The following is a 25,639-nucleotide window of genomic DNA, read 5'->3' on the forward strand; positions in this document are numbered from 1 at the left end:
GGAACGGACAAGGAAGGCACGCCATAAACACTTTTGGAGAGTAAACCAGGATGACATTTATGTGCCTGTATGCACCCAAATGCAATTTGCCCTGCATAAGCAAGCATTTGGCTGACTGATTGATCCAAACTCGCCGCCGGTCAGGGTGACACCGAGAGGCCGGGGGACAGGGAGAACCGTCTCATCGGTTATGTGCTGCGGGTCGAACGACAAACCTGTGTAAATCTGGCGTTTAAACCTGCCGCTTTGCAATTAGCCCCCCGGGGCTTGGCAAATCGCTACCGTCGGTGATCTGCCGGCGGGTTACCTAACCTCTGATCACCTTTGCTGGCCAAGACTTGACAATCTAATTTATGCGTTATTGGCCCCCTACCACCTGAGACGGGTGACTCGTTATTGGCCCCCTACCACCTGAGACGGATGACTCGTTATTGCCCCCCTACCACCTGAGACGAATGACTCAGCTGCTACCACTTCAGCCAGGAACATCAAATGAATGATGCAGCCAATGCATGTAGCTGATTGTTGCAGGAGTGGCACCCCCTGGTTTGGGGAGTGAGAGGAATATAGGCAGGCAGGCAACAGTAGCACAAGCCACACAAGGCAACAGCGGTCTTGTTTGACCCCACGAAGCACCCGCAGGTCTAAAGTCCGTCTGGTCCAAATCATCTGGATCTCCCAAGATAATAGGCGAGTAAATCTATGAATAAAAAGCACCTTACCCCCAAAAAATAAATATTTCAAAAAAGCATAAAACCCGAGTAACGACGGTTTGTTGAGGTACTTCTGCGAGTGGTGCAACAGTTTGAAAGATGACAGACAGACAGACAGACAGAGCTTCCTTCAGAGCCACCGTTTGTTAGTGATAAATAGCTATTCTCTTTGATGTGACCCATTTCTAACAGGTATACACAGCCACCGGGTTGTAATGCAGATGACAGCCAGGGCGATAGTATCGCACCAAAGGGCTGTGTGAGTCACACAGTGATGTCAGTCAGCCACAATGGGTGTGTGGGTAAAATCGTATCCTCTAGCGTTATTCAAAGTATCACAGAGAGAGAGACATTTCTACCCTTGGAAATAATTGTATGCAGGCCACGCAGATCACAGCATTGCTACGGGGCAGACTGGCTGACGTCAAACAGAGTCCATTTGTGGCCACAACATTTAGCTGGGATTTCACGTTTCTGCCTAAATGGTTTTTATTCTTTGTCCTTCATTAGCCTACGTGATGGGGGGAAAAAGGGGAGTGCCACGAGAGAGGATGAAAAACGTATCTAGCAATGTGCCAGGAGGACCAATGGAGACAAATGCCAAAGCAGCATGATTAAAATAATCTTTGAAATGAAAAAGTAGATAAATTATGGGAGATACTACTGTGTTATTGTGAATTATTGCAACGTACGGATTAACAATTCAGGAGGCTTGCACATCCCATTTCAGACCCAGTCAAAAAGCAATTAGGGAACAATTGGCTACACACGTACGCTTATGTGTGTACCCGATAGAAGGCGTCAATGTGGCGCTTGCTGTGGGCTTGCATTAGCCTAATTTATGCACGCAAGGAAACATGTAGCATGTGTCGGTGCTTAACGCTATAGGTGCAAGACGTAATAAGAACTGGTCAATGTAATGGATTTAGAAAAGAGTTACCCATTTCATTCAAATAATCCATTTTCAAAAATAGCAAAAGTAGCAGATCTACAATTGGTTAATCAGACGATTTTGGAAAATTGAATTTCACTTTGATTAATAGGCCTATGTGAAAAATGAATGAATGACAATAATCACTTAGAAGTCAATAGTGACAGCTCTACTAAACAGCTTGTTAATGAGTCCAACCAAACAAACCTTAGGCTGCACTTCAAAACCACACGAATGCACAAGATGAATTACCCAACTTCCCCTGCCTTGTCAAAAGTTCTGAAGCTCTGAAGTTAGTACATCAAACACCACCATGAGTTCCCTTTGTGATAAAAGACCGGGTCCTCGGAGACCCATTTGAAAAGATAAGAGAGATGCGTTTCTTGATTTTCAGACTCTGCGGTGTGCTCCCGAGTCCTGACAAACTCATCATTTGAACGGTGAAATGGAGGTAACACATGAGAAGAGTGAGGCATGCAGACATGCAACGCAGCAGGTAGTTCCAACACCAGCTAGTTTCACTAGCCTCCTGCTTCTGTTGTCCAATTTTACCAATCTTTTTGCCAAATCTTTCTCCCAATTTAGTAGTTCTGTCAATTACCAAGAACGTATGATTCTTACATATGATTGTATACACAGCATAACCTACCTATTACCTATTAACCCATTTTGGGCGGGAACCCTTTTGGTGTTTTAAGCATATGTTGTACTTTAGCTGTTGAAAAATTGCAGATCTACAAGCTCGTACGTTTTTAACTCAAATCTTTGCTTCTAGGGGGTCCCTGGAACAACATATTTCCAGATGGGGGGGCCAATTACATATAATTTTGGGGGTCCTTGACATGAAAATGTTTTAGAACTGCCTAATGCACAGTAGCTCTCTTCCAATTTGTGCTAATTACCCTGCCTCTGAGGCAGAGAGGGGAAGCAGACGACTATGCGGAACAGTTATTTCAAAGGCAGCTCATCTGCATTGGCAACTGTGTCCAGGGGGGTCACTGTGGCTATTGGTTAGTGTCAATAGCACGAACCAACTGGGCTCAACTTGAACTTTATTTATGAAGTGTGTTTCAGATTATTTTGGTGGAACAAAGTGCCGTACAGTTCAATGATCCCCTCAGAGATGAAAGAATAAATCAGCAAATGAGAGAAAAACCAGGGAGACAAAGTGATATTTCCACAAAGATTTGAAAAGGGGTCTGGGCAGATAGAATATGGAGGGGTTCCAGGGCATAGGGGCAGCTTCCACAAAGGCTCGGCCACCTGGGGGCACGGTGGCACAGTCCGTAGTGCTGTCGCCTCACAGCTAGAAGGTCCTGGGTTCGATTCCCGCTGGGGACGCCGTATCCCCTAGGGTAGCTACCCTCACAAAAAACATGCAGTAATCCTGGTCTCTAAATTGCCTCCCCCTGGCAACGTGTTCCTTCCACGCGCTAAGTCCAACCAGGGAAACTCCCCCATGTCAGGTGTAAAGGAGCGACTTGGACACTCATGCATGAAGGAAGCATGAGTTCAAGTCAATTGCTCTCCCCAGGTTGGCGGAGGGTGTGTAGAGCCCAGGATCACATTAGATCATTAAAAATGGGTTACAAAATAAAAATTTAAATAAATAAAAAGGCTTGGCTACCTCTGGTTTTCAGCATACGGTAGTTCTAGGCACATTCAGTAGCAACTGGTCAGCTAATCTCATTTAGCTCTGGCTGGGGTTGACAGCCTGGAAACCAGACGCATCTGCCAGTGCAAAACATGGCAGATACAGTATATGCAATGCTTTTGATGCTTGTATGTGTGATGCTGTAGTATGGATGAAGGCGTTATTTTTTTCAAAATAGGGAGATGAGATGTTTCTGCCCGACAACAGCGTTACCTATACCTGTATATAGCGACAACTAAAATGACACAGAGGTGCTTGAAAGGTAGAACAACGAATAGGTGTAACAGGTCTAAATGGGTTGATACAATATAATGTACCTCCGATACACAAGCAGATCCTCAGGGTTCATTTAACTCCAGCAGTAATATAAAGGGTATATGTTTACACACTCAACACTGAGGATTTAACAATATGCCGTTGAGGTGACGCACACATACAGTACAGTACACTGACTGCATCTTGCACTTCAGCTGGTCGTCAATGGACAAATGCAATCTTCGCTTATCTTTACCATGGACAAGCCACTTGGCATTTGGCAATATATCATTGATATGTATACAACCACTTGACAGAGAATTGCCCATTTTGCCTCAAGTGAAAAGGATGAATGCATCTATTCACAGACCATTCACAGCTTTGACCAGCTGTCAGTAGCAACAGAGATACCGTATTTCTTATTTGTGTGTAGAAGGTTGACAAGAGCCAAGAGTGCAGGCGAAATGATTATTTTTTTTTACTCACTCCTGTAACATATTTCAGTCAACACGTCTGAGTGACATGATAAAAACATGGGTGAAAATTGTGTGTGAGACAGACTCCAGAGGTGCGCTTCCGTTAATCTTTAACACAGAATGACCGAGATTATCACACATACACACACTTGTGAGAAGCTCAATTTTTTTCAAATTTTTAACAGGCATAGACTGATAGAAAACCCACCTCTTCAGACTCCATCTTAGCCAGTAGCACTTGCCGTAGCACTTGCCCTAATGCCCTAGCCTCGACGACCTTACAGGCGTATAAGCAAAGGCTCAACTTATGTAACTTGGATAGCATTTTACGTAGACATAGCACTCTATAGTGTAGACGCATACCGTAGATCCATTATATAGACATGCCACTGTTAGGTTCTTATCTTACATATGATTCTTGATGGCTATTTCTATGTATTTGATGTATTACCATGTTTTGTTCTTGCTTACTGTAAATTGCTCTGGATTAAGAGCGTCTGCTAAATGCCTAAATTGTCAATTGTAATTGTCATGAACCATTTGACCGTCACGTCAGCAATAAAACTTCAATACACATGTGCTCCTCTTCCCGAACAACTTCCGTGCTCCGATGTTTGACCTCTGACCTTTAGATCACCCTGCACTATTTTGAATTATGAATAATTTCTTCTGTCTGCGCTCCAGGCCAAACCATGCAGTCATTACGGAATGTGGCAATAATGGTAGAGGGCTATGTCGCCCTGCTTAAGACACGAAACCCACGAGAAAATAATGATGAAAATAAACATGATTTCCCCAATCACATGAGCCCCAAAAGGAAACAGATCTGGCATTAAATGCCCTTCAAAGGTCTCGCAGCTCCGCTGTGTGTAGGAGCGCTTAATTGCTTGTGGTTTTCCTCTCCTTTCGCTGTAATGAAGCACACTTCAGTGGAAATGGCAGGCGGTAATATACGCTTCTCAGCGCTCCGTCAACGAGCTGCGAGGTATGCATTGGGATTACATTTAGCTTCATGTGATTTTTCTAAGTGTAATGAAGGCCTGAACATATGGGAGAAATGGAAGAAAACTGGAGAGAATTACGGAATCCGTCTGTAGTAGCGGGTTAAACTGACAAGAGTCCCGTCTCATGAGGCAGGCTCTTCAGAATTAACCCTCCAAGACCTGCATTAATTTCTACTTGCAAAAAATAGATTTCAACCTTACTACTACTTTGTACTACTAGGACTAAGACTAACATTTAAAATTAAAAAATAAAGTTAGATGAAAAATGTATAATAATTATATAATAATATAATAAATTAATAATTTACATTTGGGGGATATTTTTCACAATAATTAATAAAACATGTTCTAGACATTCTAATGATCACAAAAATACATATATTACAATTACAATTATTGTACCTACTTTTATTAGGGTAAAGTCCAGACATTTTTAATTTGTGTGAATTTCAGCCTCTGTGGGGGGTATTTATATGCAAATATCATGACCAATGGCATTGAAATGGCATTGCAATGATCATCACTGATGACGTTTAGGTGAAAAAAGAACAGAAAAAAATAATATGCCAGTGTGCGTGTGCGAAACCTGTCTAGGATCACTTAGGAAAAGCAAAAAAAAAAAGCAAAAAGCAAAAAAAGAATTATATATAAAAGAAATCAGCGATCCGGTTTGATATCAATAATAAAGCATATCTGACGTAACGTTCCGCCAATAGCGGTTGCCGGTTGGATTATAATTTGCGGAACGTTCCGTCACGAGCAGTTAATTTGTTAAATTGTACAATTTAGCCATTTAGCAGATGCTCTTAACGCATTGAGACCTGAGGCCTTCTAAATCAGTAGTTCCCTCACTTCCAAGGATCTTTTTCAAAAATAGCAGATGAACAAGGTTGTATATCTGCTATTTTGTTTAATAGCTAATGCTAAAGGTTGAGGTATACTATTAAATTAATTGATTTCTCCATAGTTTTTCATATGATCCAGTCTTTATGCGACCAAAGGTCGCAGTTAACTATGGAATCGTGCATTTTTTGTCACTCAAAATCCCCATACATGGGGAAAGGCCCCATATACTGAGCCCATGTCTTGTGACATCACTATGTGACATCACGTCTAGAGTGACATCACTCTAGACGGGTCTGCCCCCAAAGTTATTTGTGCAGCCACTCCCGGCAGCCGGCGAAAACTAGAGTTATCAACAGGCCCGAAAATTAAGGCCCGGCCCTACCTGGGCCCTCATCAAACCCTGTACAATCAAGACACTGCCACTGCTGCCACCTTTAGATCTCCATATATGGAGCTGACCTGTTCTGACATTCCATATGTTGATCTGTGCCAAGACGTAAAGTTACGTTATTTATCTTTATATATATATAATTATTTATTCATCTGACGTGCACGCGATGTGCACATGGATGCCCCCGCGGTTATTCATTCTTTCATTTGTCCCATATCTCTGGCACCTGGCCAGCGTTTCTGTTCAACAGGTGGCATGGATTGAGGAGAATGTCACTTAATCAAAATGAGATCACCACCTGCTGGGTCTCATCCCCGCCAACGAGGGAGCTCGTGATTGGCTGTTGTGGATCTGTGTATGTGTATACAGCTGTGGTGCTACTTAGCTTTCAGCAGATGCCTGAAGGTCTTGGACCAAAATGTTGCTTAAATAAAAGTGTTCACAGTGCCACGCAAGTGCAGACGGTGTGCGGGTCATTGTGTACTTAACAGTATACACACACACACACACACACACACACACACACACACCCCCGTCTCTGGGCCCATCAGGAGTGCATTAGACTTTGTTTCCTATGAACAGCTAATGCTGCAAGATCTAAAATGGCAAAGATTGCTTTCTCGGTTTTAATGGGTTAACCCATAGTGATTTACAGTAAGCAAGTACAACTCAAGCCAATGTAATAGTAATACATCAAATGCATACACATACTGTAGAAATCTAGGATCATAGGTAAATCAAGAATGTTTAATCTAAACAGTATAATATACAAAAATAAATAATTTGTACGTTGAAACTATACAAACTAGGGTTGTCCCGATCCGATCACGTGATTGGAAATTCAAATGATCTTTAATCGGATCGGGAGCAAAAACAATCCATAGTATCAATATTATGGACATAATCATGATGTTAGACTGGATATTGTCTGTGATTTTGGATATTGTACTATTGTGATATGGCATACGTCACGTGTCGGATCGGGAAAAATCGGTATCAGCAGATACTCATAATGTAAAAATGCAAGCAAAAAGTTTAAAAAGATTATCAATCCTAAATACAAACTATAAGATCAACAAATTAATCTGGCATCAGTCTACATAAAATGTCTACTTGGTCCCCTCCCTGAGAGTTGAGGGGCTAAACAAACGTCATTTCATTTTTCTCTCTGGTGTCGTGGTGCCTTGATATATTGCCACCCTATAGCTTCAAATGAAGCAGGCAGACACTTCACTCCACAGGTTATTATCTGCGTTTCTGTGAATAGCGGTTCATGACCTTTCATTGCTGGGTTTTTGGAATTGGTTGACAGAGTGGGACAGGGTCAGGGTGACACACAGAGAGACAGGGGGGGGATTGACACTTGAAAAACAGCTTCTTCATCTGGCGGCCACCACCACCCAGCGCTAAGCGTGGTTAAAAGTTAAAAGTATAAAGTTACAAAGGCAGCAGGTCCAGGCAGACAGGATGAATGCACCGTGCACTGGTCGCAATATGGTAGAGTGATATCGATATTAAATTGCGACCGCAGTTCGCATTTACTATGAAATTGTAAGTTTTGGTCCGTCAGTCAGTCACTCAAAATCCCCATACATGGGAAAGCCCCCATATATGGTGCCCGCAGGTCTCGTGGATACCTGCTGTCGCAATAAAGCCCATATATGGAGATCCCTGATGTCGTCAATATTGGCCAGCAACTCTAAATATCCATATATGGATATATGTCAGAACCTGTTCTGACATAAATCTTCCCCAATCTCTGTCCTATTCGATGTCTCCATTCAAACTCTAGACGGGCCTGCCCCACCCTTAGATCTCCATATATGGAGCTGACCTGTTTCGACATTCCTTATGTTGATCTCACCTCATCAAACCCTATACACTCAAGACATGCTCCTTATATGGCCAGTACAGAATTCATTCCATATGTTGATCTGAGCCCCCATGTCAACGCGCCAGCACTCGCCCAGCAGTGTGCCGTCAACGAGGCTGATACGTGCACGCGACCTCAACCTTTAGGGCGAGGTCGTTTATCGCCCTTCTCGCGTCTTACTGGTTATATAAGACTAGATATCGTCTGGGATTGTGTTCAGTGTTATCTTTTTTTTTGTTTTCATTTGATTAACATTTTTGCAAATTTCTAAAATAAATTGCCGATATTGGATATTGCTGGTCAAAATAACAATGTTTAATTTTGTCCATATCACTCAGCACTTGCATGCATGCTATTATTTCATGTTCAAAGTCCTGCCCAGAAATGCAACGTTGCACTAAAAAGGGAGTGAGGACGACCGTAGCTGTTTGATGTAAACGTTATTTGCATATCAAACAACTATAGCATGATAGGAAATGAAGATCCAACTGATTCAGAAAATTAACGTATATATCTACGCACGCCTCAAAATGTTGTTTCATCATAGGAAAATGATGGCACGTTCATGGTAAACTTTTCTACTCACAATTTGCATAAAGTAAACAAGCATGTTATTTTGTGATATTAAAGCTGCAATCCGCTATGGGTTTGCACTTGAACATGTATACTTTGTCTGGTCACTAGTTGGCTATTCTTCAGCATGATTTTGACAATGACAAATATTTTGTCATTTAAATGTACTTTCTAACATAAAAAAGACAATTTGTTATGGGGACACAAAAAGTTATGGAAAGTTGGGAATGGAAACTCATAATGCTGGCACGAAAACATCATATGTATAATCGAAAGTTCTTCTGAAACTTCACTTCATCACTCACTCTTCAAACTTCACCGGGGACAGAACGGCGATGATGAGAGGGTGTTGTTGGCGGAATGTGGGGATTTGGACTGGACTCTTGGCCAATCACAGTGGTGTTCCGCTGCGATAAGTGGAAGCGTGCACGACATGTACGTTTTTGAAATGACACGGATTCCACCGCTGATTGAACCGCTGTTGAATTGAACTGTCAAGAATGTAAAGCTGCGTGCCGACGGTTGACGATATGATAAAATGCGGGGAATGGAGGGTGAGAAAGGATAGAGGTGTATGAATACAGAGAGAGAGAGAGAGAGTAGAAGCAGCAAGCACAGACAGAGAGTATATTCTAACTTTATATCTGACAATGACTGATTCAATAATCAGAGCATATGTACAGTGTATCTGCTGTTTTCTACTGTCAATTTGCACTCACTGGGTCAATACATGTCATTGTCTAATTGACAGCTTCGTCCATATACACATGCTTTATTTTCTAGATGTCAGGTTTGTTTACATTTCAGTGGAGTTAACCGAATGGGAGGTTCAGTTTACAATCCCCGTTTTCCCCAACAGAAGAAGTCTCAGCACATCCTGCACGTACAGTAATACATCCTGCACGTACAGCAATACATCCTGCACGTACAGTAATACATCCTGCACGTACAGTAATACATCCTGCACGTACAGCAATACATCCTGCACGTACAGTAATACATCCTGCACGTACAGTAATACATCCTGCACGTACAGTAATACAACGGCGGCTGAGGACGACCTAGAGAGAGCAGCCATGAAGTGACGTCTCACTCTCAAGTGGCACATTGTGCATCATTGTAATACTAATAAACAACGGCAGCCGTACTTATGTTTCCATGGCTTCCCGATAGGGACACAAATTGAAAGGGAGAAGTGGAGTCAAGGAATTTGATAAACTTCAATAGCCCATTTAGACCCGAGCATGATTCTACAAATGTCATGTTTCTATGTCAGTCGTTCTCAAACATTTCCATGTCAAGGACCCCCAATATGTACTGTGATTGGCCACCGACCTCCATCTGAAAATATGTAGTTCCAGGGACCCCCCCCCCCCCCCAGGAGCAAGTATTTCAGCTAAAAATGCTCTGAAAGAATAAATATTCAAAGATTTGCGCAACATTTTCACAATTTGTAAAATAATAGCAGATCTACAAAGCTCGTAGCACGGCACTCGGTGCCACATAACATAATGCTTTAAACACCAACAGGGGTTCCCATCCAGAATGGGATAAAGCAGACTATTCTCAAACTATACCGGTCTGGCAAGCGGTGAGGCTGTGACGTTAGTTTCGACCTTTCTCCGAAAGCATAAAGACATTTCATCTGCAGGGGTAACAGCCAGACCGTATCTAGACTACACGCTGCTGCTCAGTCTCACTCCAGTTATAGCTACGGCGACGCACCAGTGAACTGTGATTCGTCAAGTAGGCTATTTCTGTCTAGTTCCTTTAAAAAAAAATATATATATATATAGTATATGCTGTCAACGATTAAAACTTTGAATCACATTAATTAATAACGAATGTATCATGCTTATTTCAACAATTTCTCAGGAGGGAAAGTTTAACAAATCTCACTTCCCAATCCAGATAGGCAGGGCCACACACAGGTTTCATCTTTTAGCATTGTTTTAAAAAAAATATATATAAAAACATATGAACCTTTAATAGCATAAGGTTTGACACTATATTGCGTAAGTACTCATACTTCTAAGTTATCTTAAATGTAGCAGATTATACCCATGATGTTAATACAGTGCCATTTGAGGGTTGCTAAATAAAATCAAAGCACAATTTAACTTTCCTCTTCTACCCCGGGTTTGAAGCTGGCTTCCTGCACGAGTGCTAAAATGACCCTTGAGCTAAACGGAGCCTGCCTGCTTGCTCAGGGGATACAATAATGTAAAAGGAACCAGACAGAATTCATTACTATAATGTATGTTAATATTGTAAATGTTTAAATATACAATAATGTAAAAGGAACCAGACAGAATACATTACAATAATGTATGTTAATATTGTAAATGTTTAATAACGTTTAATGCTAATGTTAATGTTTAATAATGATTTACGTTATATTGTACCAACATATACAGATTTTGACGTAAATACTTTGTATTAATGAAAACTAGACCTGTACGTGCCCGTCGGCTACCGGCCTACTTGAGAACGATGCAACTTGGTTACATAATAATACCCATTGTCAACCCGTTTTAACTGTCTGTGTCCCACATGGAGATCTCTGAATCTGCCTGTGTGTGAAGAGGGCAAACTGACTGACTGTGAAAAGTGGACTAGTTTAGTAGGCTCAATCAATTGGCAGGTGTGGGGTTGGGAATGGGAATCAATTGGCTGTGGCAGAGGCTGGAAATTGCACAGGTGAGGGGATTTAGGCTGATTAGGCACACTGGCAGAGCCTGACCAAAACCTTTTGTGGTGGTTCTGGAGAACAGTGGGTCCGACCGACTCGAGTCTGGGCACTGCACTCCCTGAGGGGGTGTGGAAAGTGTGTGTCGAATATGAAGTCGGTGGGGCAAACGGTTCTCGAGTTATTTTGCTTTAATGTCCAATAATAAAGGAGTATGTGAGTAATTTGTGACAAGTAGCGATTAACGGAACAAATCACGCGATAAATGGTGACTAAAAAATGCACTAGTTTTCTATGGTCTTTTATGGATTTTGCGATTGGATCAGCGGCCAGTACTGAGTGTGTGAGCATGAAGGTTTCAGTTTTCTCTCTCTCTCATGTCATGCAGGTGCAGTGAAAGCACACAGCAAATTGGAATCTGGAACAAGATTCCAACTGAAATTGGGCTATTTGCATTTTCATACGTTTTGTGTCTCCGATGAGGATATCAGCTTCTGTGCGAACGTGCGTATTCGACCTGTATGAAGCTGTACTTCATAGTTTATACAGGTCGAATAGGCACGTTTTTTTCCCTTATATGTGATGTATGAATGGTGATGCCTGAAATCTCTCTGACAGCTTTAAAGACTTTCATTACTATGCACCTCACATGTGGAACTGTGGAACAATCAATCTTAAAACTGAACAACTTGATTTTAAAAGACTTGTAAGGATCCATTTGAGGTCTAGCTGTACTTGTTCACTCTGAATTGTTTCTTATCCTGTAATGTATTTGTGTTTATATTGTATGTTATGTGTACTGTAATCAGGGCGTTATTGGAAAAGAGAGCTTGCTCTCAACTAACTTCCCTGAATAAATAAAGGTTAACAGGTTCCGACGGATTCAAAGGATGCATTTTCAATGATATCAGGCGAGAGAATAATATTATTATTATATATTTTTTAGTTAGACCCTAAGGCCGCCGTACGCTTCGCTCTTCGTTCACCAGCGGTCCCGTTTACTTCCTAGTGTACCGCGGAAGAAAGAATGCCTCGTCTCTCCTAATCTAGAGCGCTCTCCGTGGTTTTGATCTGATGGATATAATAAGCTCTTCATTTCTGACTTCTCAACTGCCTCTCGTTCAAAAGAAGAACGCAATGGATTATTTAGCGATAATATTAAAACGAGAGAAAGGTGTAACCAAGCAAAGAAATATCTCAGTTTTTTTCCGGAACATAAGGGGGGGGGGGGGGGCTTTACAACACCCCATAGCTACTACTTTGAAGGAATCCAGGGGCTGATTGTGTTAAAGAAAAGTGCCGCCCAGCCTGTAGGAGTACATGCAATGACCAGTATCACCTTCCCCGCCTGGCTTCCCTTCCCCAAACTGACTCAAACTAAATCACATTTCATTCAAAAGGCTCCTAGCTACAGTAACCAAAGCCTAATTTGCAACGTGCGAGACAAGCCACAGCAAGCTGGCCATTTAATACCCAACACTCAGCTTGTGTGTGTCAACCAATCAAAGCTGTGAGACATTAATGACATGGTGTGAGCGCTCAAAAATTCAGGAGGTATGAGCCAAATGGCTCACAGCCTGCGAGATGTTCCAAATTACGTCAATAAGCCTAACAATCTGTCTCACCGGGCTGTTTTGCATGGTATAAATTAATCTTAACTGGTCTCCTAATCCCATACCGTATGGTCCATTTCATAACCCTGAGGTACTCTAAAGAATATAATAGACCCGTATAGGTCTGTAACTCCGAGTGTGTACCGTACATATGGAACCAAACCATTGCATATGGCACCATTTGGTTCACTGGGGTCCCAGAAATAAAACATTGTGTCAAATATAGGGGTAATGGTAAATCTGCATGGGAGGCATACTTTGGTTGGACATAGCATTGGTCCGACTGGATTAAGGTTGGTGAGTAATCCTGGTCTCTAAACTGCCTCCCCCTGGCCAGCCGGGGCGCCTGATGGAGGGGAAAGGAACTGGTTGGAATAACGTGTTCATTCCACGCGCTACGTCCAACCAGGGAAACTCCCCCCTGTCAGGTGTAAAGGAGCAACTTGGACACTCAAGCATGAAGGAAGCATGAGTTAAGTCCGTTGCTCTCCCCAGGTTGGCGGAGGATGTGTAGAGCCCAGGATCACATTAGATGATTAACACACAGGGGTGAAAAATGGGTTACAAAATCGTGGGATAAAAAAATATATATTTTTTTTAAAAAGGTTGGTGAGGGGTTCGCTAAAACGACCGGATTATGGTTAGTGAGGGGTGCGTTAAGACGACCGGATTAAGGTTGGTGAGGAGTGCGTGAAGGGTTGGGAGAGGGTTAAGGTTAGGTCTTTTGGACAATACTTCGTCCTGGGTGTCGGGCGTTACTAATAGAAAAGACAAAGATACTTCGCCCTGGGCGTTCTAGGTGTTAAAACATATCCGAGTATGCTTATCAGCTTTACGGTTAATTTGCATAATAATAATAAATGTGTTCTGCATTTTCCGGGTGGTGTCATTTGGTTATGGAGATATGTCATTATTCTAAACACACACAGGGAGGCGCAAAAGACGTCGAAGAGAACACTAGATAGAATGAGAAAATTATAATTTCCGCAAATGCCGCTGTTCCACGTTAGCTTTGCGTTAGACAAAAACTAAAAGATTGAGTGACAGCGAGACGAGTACACATTCAGTATCGTTCCAGGCAGCACATGAGGTTCACATCAGGACCCACTTTTCATTGTGCTAGTTTGTCGTACTCCCTGAAGTATTCCCACTGCCAGCGCTGACTGCCAGTGCATGACTGGCATACTCCCATTGCAATGCACATGGGATGGAACCTCACAGCTGGCAGTGGTGGAAAATAACTTAGTACATTTACTTAAGTACTGTACTTTACTTGAGTATTTCTGATCTCCAATACTTCTACTCCACTACATCTCAGAGGCAAATATTGTACATTTAATCCACTACATTTATTTGAAAATGTACTAGTTACTTTGATTATTATTAGAAAACACTTCAGCCATATACAATACTTGCACATGTTCAGCCTTCAGCGCTGTGAGCACATCCAGTACATATAGGAATATAGAAGTAGGAGCCTTGCGCACAACACTTTCAAGCATCTCAAATGCTTAATGTGCACACTTTCCTATTTTTCCTTACACTCTTAGTGTTTTTTAATGATCTCGAAGTGTTACTATTGTTGTTATTGCTGCTACAATGAAATCTTGACTGCTGAGGCTTTTTTCATTGCCCAATAAGGAACGAGACTGATGGTTGAGGGAAGGATCCAGAAACAAATCACTAAACCAAACACACCTGAGGTGGTTAATATAGGAAGGTTGACATTGTTGACATGTTTCCAAGTGACTTACAGTAACACACCAGGAATGTACATGCTGTATTAAGTACAGCATGTACAAACATAATTTAGCAGTTAAGCCATTAGGACCTAAAGCCGATTCAACGATTCCCCAAAAAAAGAAGAAGATCTAGAAGCCCAGTCTTAGCACATGCACTGGTATTAAAATGTTCATTTCCGGTAAAAAAAAAAGTTCACTTCCGGTTAATTTCCTTGTTGCTTAGCAACACAGAAAAGAAAGAATAAACCTGCACACTCATCTGCTACAAAATAAAGTATTGACGACGTTTCGAGCCAAGGCTCTTCATCTGGTCAAACTCAGCACTGTTCTAGTTAATTATTCCTAATGAATGCCTCTCAGGTAGACAGGCCAGCCACCAGTTTCACCCGGTCCTATTATGTCAGACGTGCTACACCACCAACCTCTGGTGCTGACTGTCTTGGAGGCGAGTTCCAGCGTCTCGATGTCCTCTGTGCCGATGTTCTCCAGGGTGATGTGGAGCTCCTGGTTCTCTCCGTTGAACAGCTGGACGGACACACTGCTGGACAGCTCCTCTTTGGACATGGGCTGCAGCGTGTGGGCTGACCTGCGGCCACAGGAGTACACATACTGGTTAGTTAGCAGCACCGCCGTGAAGCCATGAGCATGCATGACAAACTGCATGCTGCTTATATCGCTCTCCCTTAAAAAACGCATTGATTGCCAGTCATTAATTAATAAATTATGCCGCCACAGCCAGAGTTTTTACTGTATTTTGTCGACCTATACGGGACCCACAATGTGTTGAATATTGAATTGAATAGTTTATTGAACATAAATGTAAAAACAGCAAGTCCACAATGTAAACAAAGGCTGTCTGGAGTAGCAGACGATCGTCTAAAATACATTTTGTAAACACGATCATTGGTTCTTTAGTTAAGTGCCAGTGAATACAGCTTGTTTTGACCAAAAGCACAACCTGAGAAAATAAATGTATTTTTTCTAAATCTGATAACATCGAGGTGGATGCCAGGTGACATTTTCACAGAAAAGACGATAAAAGACAAATCCAACGCTTGGCAGCGTTGGATTTGATGTGTAATATGACGTGCTTTATAGATACCACACACTGATTGATTTCCCCAGCTAGCAGAGACACTGAACTGCCAGCATAAAAAAAAGCAGGTGGCTTCCGGGTAAAGTTAATGCCCACCAATACAGAGACTGTGAGTTTGAATTATCTGCACTGCTTCAGGCTTGGCCGGGCATCAATACGAGCACAATTATCCGTGCTCATGGGAGGGGAGCCCGACGGACAGACAGGAGACAGTAATGTTGCTGCACCAGCTTCTCCTACAGCAGGCTGTCAGCAAGGACTTCATGCAGGCCGCACCTGTTGTGCGTGAGCTAACACGTGCACGTAAATGCTAAAAAAAAATAACTAGTTTTGGGTGAAACTAGTTTGGTTTCGGGTGAAACTAGGTTTATTTTTTTCAATTTACCCATTTAGTTTGATTACTTTTATGATCAGTATTACAGTGATAGGCTACAAGGAAACTGTGAGGAGAGCTAGGTGCTATTTTTGTTTTGCTTCTTATAATAAACCATTTGAAAATGATCATTAGCAGAGAGAAATGTAGAACAGCCTACCGTACGTTCCATGACATCTACAAAATAAATTGTGTTCCATTCATTTTGCTCACATGTCGCAGTTCAGCGCACAGCTGCACAGCACTAATTCACCATGTGTCTGAAGCTACCGTCCATGAATGATTACGCATGCATCAGCTGTAAAAATGTATTCCATGAACGTTCAAGTAATTTGAGATGCCGGGCGTCGCCAGGCTATCTCTGCATAACATCATGGGAGACGCACAATCGCACATGTCCCTTCATTTGTCAAAACAGTGTGTTTGTGTGTGGATACATCTCCAGGAGGAAACGCAGCAGGGAGTCATCTACTCGTCAATACCAATTTGAATTAACAGTTAAAAGTGTTCCATTGTCAAGCATGTTGGTGTGATTGACTTGGAACTGCTTGCAGTTTGGTCCCTCCTCCACTCCATACTAGTGTTGTTTGATGTCGTCGTAATTCCTTCGCAACGGCAACTTGTTGTTGTGGAGATGTGAGATGTGGGTCTGTAACTGAACTGTAGAGTTGTAACTTGGCTCTGTATTTAGTGAGAATAGAGAGTTTAAGTGGTTAACTGCATGCAGTCTATTGTACCGTTTGTGTTTACACAAGCTGGAGGACTGTTATGAGACGGGTAAAGACAGCAGCAGCGCCACTGATCCAGCAAGGCAACTGCCGACTGTCGTTACTGTATGCTCAACGCAACTAGCTCACCAGAAAGGAGATAGCAGGCAGACTGTTGTTACTATGCTCAACGCAACTAGCTCACCAGAAAGGAGATAGCAGGCAGACTATTTTTACTATGCTCAACGCAACTAGCTCACCAGAAAGGAGATAGCAGGCAGACTGTTTTACTATGCTCAACGCAACTAGCTCACCAGAAAGGAGATAGCAGGCAGACTATTTTTACTATGCTCAACGCAACTAGCTCACCAGAAAGGAGATAGCAGGCAGACTGTTTTACTATGCTCAACGCAACTAGCTCACCAGAAAGGAGATAGCAGGCAGACTATTTTTACTATGCTCAACGCAACTAGCTCACCAGAAAGGAGATAGCAGGCAGACTATTTTTACTATGCTCAACGCAACTAGCTCACCAGAAAGGAGATAGCAGGCAGACTGTTTTACTATGCTCAACGCAACTAGCTCACCAGAAAGGAGATAGCAGGCAGACTATTTTTACTATGCTCAACGCAACTAGCTCACCAGAAAGGAGATAGCAGGCAGACTATTTTTACTATGCTCAACGCAACTAGCTCACCAGAAAGGAGATAGCAGGCAGACTGTTGTTACTATTCTCAACGCAACTAGCTCACCAGAAAGGAGATAGCAGGCTGACTGTTGTTACTATGCTCAACGCAACTAGCTCACCAGAAAGGAGATAGCAGGCTGACTGTTGTTACTATGCTCAACGCAACTAGCTCACCAGAAAGGAGATAGCAGGCAGACTGTTTTTACTATGCTCAACGCAACTAGCTCACCAGAAAGGAGATAGCAGGCTGACTGTTGTTACTATGCTCAACGCAACTAGCTCACCAGAAAGGAGATAGCAGGCAGACTGTTGTTACTATGCTCAACGCAACTAGCTCACCAGAAAGGAGATAGCAGGCAGACTGTTGTTACTATGCTCAACGCAACTAGCTCACCAGAAAGGAGATAGCAGGCAGACTGTTGTTACTATGCTCAACGCAACTAGCTCACCAGAAAGGAGATAGCAGGCAGACTGTTGTTACTATGCTCAACGCAACTAGCTCACCAGAAAGGAGATAGCAGGCAGACTGTTGTTACTATGCTCAACGCAACTAGCTCACCAGAAAGGAGGGGTCATCCCTATGTTCCCCACTTACCTTAGGGTTTACGGTTAGTTAGGTTTCTGGTTTAAGGACATCACTCACTTCAGTGTATTGTACTATACAATTGTATGTAAGTACAGAACAAAGAATGTTTGTTTTTGCCATCTTTGTTGAATAGTCTGAGCAATTATGTTTTTGTTTATTGTATGCCAGTGTTAATTTTGAGTTGGCTAAGACTAGATAGTTTAAGTAGCCTAGGCAGGCCTAAAGTTCAATGGATTGTTCAAAGACTGAGCTTAAATGAGAATTTGATACTAAAAGTAACACTAAGACTAAGTTGCTACTTAGTCTTACTAGAATTACTAGGTTAGGTTTCTGGTTTAGGTTTATTCTAAGTGGGAACATAGGTACGTTCCCAGAGAGGAGGGGAGAGCAGAAAGACTGTTGTCACTATGCTCAACACAAGTAGTTCACCAGAAAGGAGGAGAGAGCAGACAGACGGAGAGAGCACCGCCAAGCAGCGAGGGCAGGTTCAAAAGGGCTACATAAATAAATGGTTGGATGTATTGGTTTTCCTCAGAATCATCTCACCGCACGAATTTGACCCGTCACCCGAACGGCCAGCGGGACGCCAGTTTGACACCCAGGGTGTATAATAGGCTCCTCTGCTGAAGTGAATACAATACATTTTTAACTGTATACACAGAGTTTTAGCGGCGGTGGTTGTATCGAGGAGTCTGTTGTGCCGATACATGGAATGATAAAAGTCTCTTTCTCCGATGAGAGATTATCTGCTACTTCAAACCAAAAAAAACATTTTTGCTGAAGTGAGTGACACCACTGTCACAGATCTCACAGTAACAGTATGAACCCTAGCATTCCTATTCCGGGGTGAACATTCTGGGAAAAGAAATAGCAGTTCTACGAGCGCTGCAGCGCTTTGTAGATGAGAGATTTGGTGTTGAAGGACGAACAAAGCGTACATAGTGTACATAGATGCCCTGGGGTACTCCAGTCACCTACCTAGGGTCCTCCCTGATATAATATTTGTGTTCGCATTAAAACATGCACGCACGCACACGCACACACGCACGCACACGCAAACAGGTAGGGCTGCACGTAGTTCTGATGCTGCACGCAAGCACCCACATGCACGACAATGCGAGTTGACGACGGCGCGCTCAACACAACAAAGCAAACGGTGGTGCCGTCTATATCTGGCTGGCTCCTTTGTTATGCTTTGCATAACATTACCTGGATGTTCTCACTTCTCACTTCAGTCACTTCACGTGCTCTCGGTTACATTGGATAAACGGCCATGCAGATAGCGTGATCATCAACAGAATTCATAAACATTATACTGTACATCCAAAAAAGAATCTGGTTGATCGAAATGGCTTAGGCTGAAGCTCAAAGCTTAATTGAAGCCTATCCTACATGTTGGTTTATTCACAAAAGTTTATTTCCATTTAGCATACTGCTCATTTACTAAATACTAGTATACTGTAGGCCTACTGATAAGCTCAAAACCTGAAACTCACATGTTTATCCCTGACCTGAACTTGTGCTCGTTTTAAAACCACGGTTTTGAAAGCAAAATAATGTAAGGCATGTGAGTATACAATGCAAAGGGATTTTATATCAAACTAAAAAGGAAAATAATGAATAATTTTATTTTTTTTACAATGGAAATAAATAATAAGAAATATAATTAGAATAGCTGGTTTTCCATCATATAACTATCACGAGCTGAGTGGCTATGTGCACATGCACGCGCGTGTATGTGACGTGCACGTGACATTAAAACACAGCCCTACACACACACACGCACGCACGCTTTTCCATGAATAAATTTAGCTGGCACAGCTGCTCCTTGCAAATGTTTGTTAACTTTTTTAATAGTGACAACCGTGTTGTCACCCCAAAATAACTTTTTCTATCAATTACCTACCCCCGCGCGTGTATGTGACGTGCACGTGACGTCATTAAAACACAGCCCTACTAGTTAAAAAATTCCACAGCACACCAGCGCGCGCGCACACACACGCACGCACGCACGCACGCACGCTTTTCCATGAATAAATTTAGCTGGCACAGCTGCTCCTTGCAAATGTTTGTTAACTTTTTTAATAGTGACAACCGTGTTGTCACCCCAAAATAACTTTTTCTATCAATTACCTACCCCGCAATGCCTTGAATTCATGGAGATTTTGTAGTGCTTTTATCTGTGCACAGAGAAAGAGGAATTCAGGAACAGGGAGAATACTTGATGAATTGCAGTAAATAGTGGGCCAAGTTTAACGACATGCAATCCAAGTGTTATGTAACTACAGGCATTATTGTCCACTCAGACTTGAGAAAAATGCATGTGTTTTGGAAGTACTGTGGAAACGACTGGATACATTACACTCAGATTATATACGTACCGTATACCCTAAGAGTTGTGTCAGTTATTATATAGAGTTTTGCCGTTATTAAAATTGGCCTCTTATTAACTGCAATTCATCAAGTACCGTATTTTCTCCATTTTTGGGTTGTTCATGCACTGTGAATGACAGAAGAATACAATCTCCAGGAAATTCATAAGAAAAAAAGAACGTTATAGGGAGCAGTGGCTCAGGAAGTACAGAGGAGGTCTAGATCACTGAAGGTTCCTGGTTCGATCCCCGGCTCCTCCTGGCTGTGTCCTTGAGCAAGACACTGAACCCCTAACTGCTTCTGATGAGCAGGTTGGTGACACTAAACCCCTAACTGCTCCCTATGAGCAGGTTGGTGACACTAAACCCCTAACTGCTCTCTATGAGCAGGTTGGTGACACTAAACCCCTAACTGCTCCCTATGAGCAGGTTGGTGACACTAAACCCCTAACTGCTCTCTATGAGCAGGTTGGTGACACTAAACCCCCAACTGCTCCCTATGAGCAGGTTGGTGACACTAAACCCCCAACTGCTCCCTATGAGCAGGTTGGTGACACTAAACCCCTAACTGCTCCCTATGAGCAGGTTGGTGACACTAAACCCCTAACTGCTCCCTATGAGCAGGTTGGTGACACTAAACCCCTAACTGCTCCCTATGAGCAGGTTGGTGACACTAAACCCCTAACTGCTCCCTATGAGCAGGTTGGTGACACTAAACCCCCAACTGCTCCCTATGAGCAGGTTGGTGACACTAAACCCCTAACTGCTCTCTATGAGCAGGTTGGTGACACTAAACCCCCAACTGCTCCCTATGAGCAGGTTGGTGACACTAAACCCCTAACTGCTCCCTATGAGCAGGTTGGTGACACTAAACCCCTAACTGCTCCCTATGAGCAGGTTGGTGCCTTGCCTTCCCCACCGTCTGTGTGTGAACAAGTTAATGACAGGAACAGTAGCCTGGGATCAATACGATGTTCACGTTTCTGATCTGGTCGGAGCAGAAATAACTACGTCATCGGGCAGTCGGGAAACAAGGACCGGAATATTGATGAAATAAAACAGTTGAAATGCAATGCATTTCTTCTATGTAACTTTACTATGGTATGAAAGTACATTATGAAGAGGCCTGCACATAACTGGTACGCCGGTACCAGTGCGTGCACTGAACAGCGGGCTGACGGCATTGCGTCCTCTCTGTGCGCGACAGATCAAAAGGCATGCCAAGCGCATTTGCGTACCGACAGCTGATAGGCAGGAATGTAGAAATCCATCCTCCTGACATAACATTCAGCTGAGCTGAGCCAGGCACCCAACGTGCCTAACGTCCTGTAAGCACTACTTAGAAATAAAACTAGTGTTGACTAATCATTACAAGTGGCTCTTATTTTGAAGAAGTCAGATAGACAGATAGATAGGTTCCGAACCGGTGGTACTTGAGCCCCCTTCTGATGGTGACAGCACACCTAGCCGTTAATGAATGAATGAATTTGAAGTTTAATTCGAACATTATTTGAAAACAAATATATAAGTATAAAATGTTTTAAACCCCCACCCCCCTTTTGCTTTTATCCATATAACTTAAAAAAATAATATAGATATATATATTTTTTGTATATACACACATACATTTATAACAACCCAATTCATCGTTACTTAAAAGAAGACGTGAAAATAGAGCAAATAAAAACAATCTCTGCAATAACAGAAATAAAATCACTGGTAAAAGCGGTACTTTAACTAAAATAAAACATCCAAAGGCCCACGACGGGCTGGATTGCCGCAAAGGTGCTAGGACAGACAGCCAGAGCTGTGTTGACTCAATGCGTCAACACAGCCCCTCCTCGTCTAAGTACCTCCCAAATATAATAATTTTATATGACCTCCTAAAGTGGTTAATAGAAGACTTGAGAATGGATCAGTCACATAAGAAATATCATCAGTTGTGCTGATTAGTGATTAGACAGAGTTTTGTCAGAACAGCAGCATTATTGGCTTATGGAACCAAAAGGGCAGGTATACACTCCTGTATCTGTTATTACTTACTTGGAGAGTCAAATATTTTCTGAGGTGGTACTGAGGTGGTTTCGATAGTAAACAAGCTAGCTGCCATGACAGTTTCTGAAAGTGAAGACATGGCCAAAGCATTTCCGGGAGTCCCCAGCCAAAAACGTTAAGGAAGTTTGCGAACCCCTGGCTTAAACAATGGACACATGTTGGGTTTGGAATTACTTAAACATAGAACAGCTCACAGCCGCAGCATTACAGTAGGTGAATAATTCATTGTATCTGTTTTGGAACGATACAGTGGGAGTAATGTGGCACCCCTGATTGTCATATGGTTTTGGTATAATAATGTTCATCTCTTATTCTAACTCTTGCGACTAGTGAGACTAAACTAATTGATTTACATTATGTGGGAAACAAAAACAATGCACCGCCAAATGGAACCAACCACTGGAACACAATCCTTTTTCTACTTCTAAAGCGGGCTTTCCGGGGCTTTATATAGGCTCAAGGGGGTTGTTATTCCTGTTTATTAACAGCAAATCCAAGATGGCAGACACACAACAAAGTTGAATCCATGTCAAAGTCAAAGGATTTAATCACTGGTTAAGGATTTAATCACTGGTTTGTTAAGCAATGCTTAAAATTAATTGGTGCAACAGAACTCGAATTAGAATGAATCCTTGATCAACAAATCCTTGATCCGAACACTAAACTAAGCTTTATATTATGTATTCGTTCTTGGTGCAAACGGCCCCAGCACTAAAACATTTCAGACGACTAATGTGTGACTAAAACTAAATTCAATTGCATTCGAACGACCATGACTAAAAACTAAATCAAAATGGTATGTCAAAATCAACACTACATGAGGCCTACCGTGGCAGTGAGGTGCTGAGCTGGAGCCTGGGCAGCGATGGGATGACCTCCACCAGACAGCCACTGGTCTTCACACTGGGCAGGCCCTCCAGCAGACAGTCACTGGTCACCCCAAACACTGACGTATGGTAACCTGTGGAGGACATTGTTGGAAGAGGTGAAAAGCCTGATTCATTACGTTATTGATCCGCACTACACCGGCTTATACTCGGGAACAATGCAAGTCGGGACTCGGGAACCATGCACATTGGGAATGTATGATCCAACTGGATAGACCCATTAGGGACCCGAGACCAGATTCTACAAAATGTCAGTTTCCTGAAAAAAACGTATCAGTGGGGCTCAAACTTTTCCATGTCAAGGACCCCCAGAATTATCTGTATTTGGCCCGTTCCCCCATCTGAAAATATACTGTTCCAGCCCCCCCCCCCCCCCCCCCCCCAGCAGCAAATATTTGAGTTAAAAACATTTGCTGTGAAAGAATAGTGTTTAAAGATTTGCACACATTTTCAAGATTTTTCACTCAGTGCCACGCTATGAGCTTGTATATCTGCTATTTTTCAAAAGCTAAAGTATAAAATAGTGGTTAATGTGGTTACGGGTAAACGCTAAAGTGACCCAGATGCGTTCCAGGTCTTAATGGGTACCCCATTACCCCGTCAGAATACCCGTTGTACCCGTCTGTCTATGGTATGTCCCCTTTGTGCCCATATAGATCTGTATTTGTCCGTCAAAATAATCAATGTGTTATACTGTAAAAACGTGAATGATTGTGGCAGGTTCAATCGTAGGACAGCCGACTGGCAAAGGTTTTAGGTCCTAACATTATCTTTATTTCTGTGTGATCACATACTGCATATATGCCTTTGTTGTAATGATGCAGTGAGTTCAATGTTTTTTAATGATTGCTCCCAGCTCACGTTAAAAAGGTATATCGACTCGTACAGTACAATGTTTTATATATGTATTTATCCATTTTTAATATATATTTTTTATCCCACGATTTTGTAACCCATTTTTCACCCCTGTATTCCATTTTAATGTGTGTATTCATTTTGAGTGCTAATGAGATCTGAAGATAAATAATGCACGCCCTTCCGGCCGATCGCAATTGAGATTTCTCTGCACCTTCGGTATGAATAGCACAGTGGAAAAGAACAGTAACTGACTTGACTTCTTGGATACTGTAAAAAAAAAAAAAAAAGAAAAAAAGAAAGAAAAATGAAAATGAAGTCGTCTCTTGCGAGATGACTCGAGATGAAGGACTTATGCCGGGCACAAAGAAATCGATTAACTAAAGAGAAGTTCTTGAAGTGCTTTCGTGCACAGAGAAAGGTTACTCCATGTCGAGGACTGTTTGTAGTGTTTCATTTCATCTAATTACCCAATGCTCTCTTAACCCATTCTGACCGGGCACCCATTTTGGTGTTAGCATCATGTTATGCTTTACCTATTGAAAAATAGCAGATCTACAAGCTCATATCGCGCCACCGAGTGGCGCGATACGAGCTTGTAGGTCTGCTATTTTTGAAAAATCGAAGAACGACTGACATTTTTTTAGAATCTGATCTCAGGTCAGAATGGATTAATCAGACCAGTGTGTGTCCTAGTGGAAACCTCGTATGAATCTGATCTCAGGTCAGAATGGGTTAAGACAGCAGAACAAAGAGTGCTCATTTATCTGGGGGGGTGGGGGGGGGGGGATACGGAGCAGTGGTCTGGACAGCTGGTTAGCGGGCTTCAAAAGGGAGATGAAAAGTATAGTCATCCCCGTTGGCCTCCGTCGACGTTTAACCTGGGGCAATGGCATCATAACAAAGATCAGTGAGTGATACATGCAGATTAGAGACGATTAAAATAAATGCAATTAAAACTCCGTGCCCGACCGGCTTTCTAAAGTGGAAGTCAAGGCTGAGGACACGCTGTGTGTGTGTGTGTGTGTGTGTGTGTGTGTGTGTGTGTGTGTGTGTGCGCGCATGTACACCAGACCCCCGAGGAACAGAGATATTAGAGCTTCTTCTGGATTTAGGACAGAATGCCTGGGCGCCGAGAGGCTTTAACGTTTGAAAGATTGTAAATCTAAAAGCTCACAACGTGTCGCAGACGTGACACGTTGTGAGCTTGTAGATCTGCCATCTGGAATCATCCGGTTGTACAGGTAGCACACCTGAAGC

At 42.5% G+C, this 25,639-nt stretch overlaps 1 protein-coding gene across 1 annotated transcript in view; it reads right to left on the reverse strand.

Moving 5' to 3' along the window:
* trappc9 (trafficking protein particle complex subunit 9) overlaps nt 1–25,639 on the reverse strand; it is a 285,531-nt gene that overhangs the window by 194,728 nt on the left and 65,164 nt on the right. The window contains exons 15-16 of the mRNA XM_080787679.1: nt 23,466–23,598; nt 15,183–15,346 (exon numbers count right to left, since the gene is read on the reverse strand). Coding sequence (XP_080643805.1) covers nt 15,183–15,346; nt 23,466–23,598 — 297 coding nt within the window. The remainder of the gene's footprint in view (nt 1–15,182; nt 15,347–23,465; nt 23,599–25,639) is intronic.

The sequence above is a fragment of the Protomyctophum bolini genome (genome assembly GCF_963924005.1).
Source record: "Protomyctophum bolini genome assembly, chromosome: 17".
NCBI lineage: Eukaryota > Metazoa > Chordata > Actinopteri > Myctophiformes > Myctophidae > Protomyctophum > Protomyctophum bolini.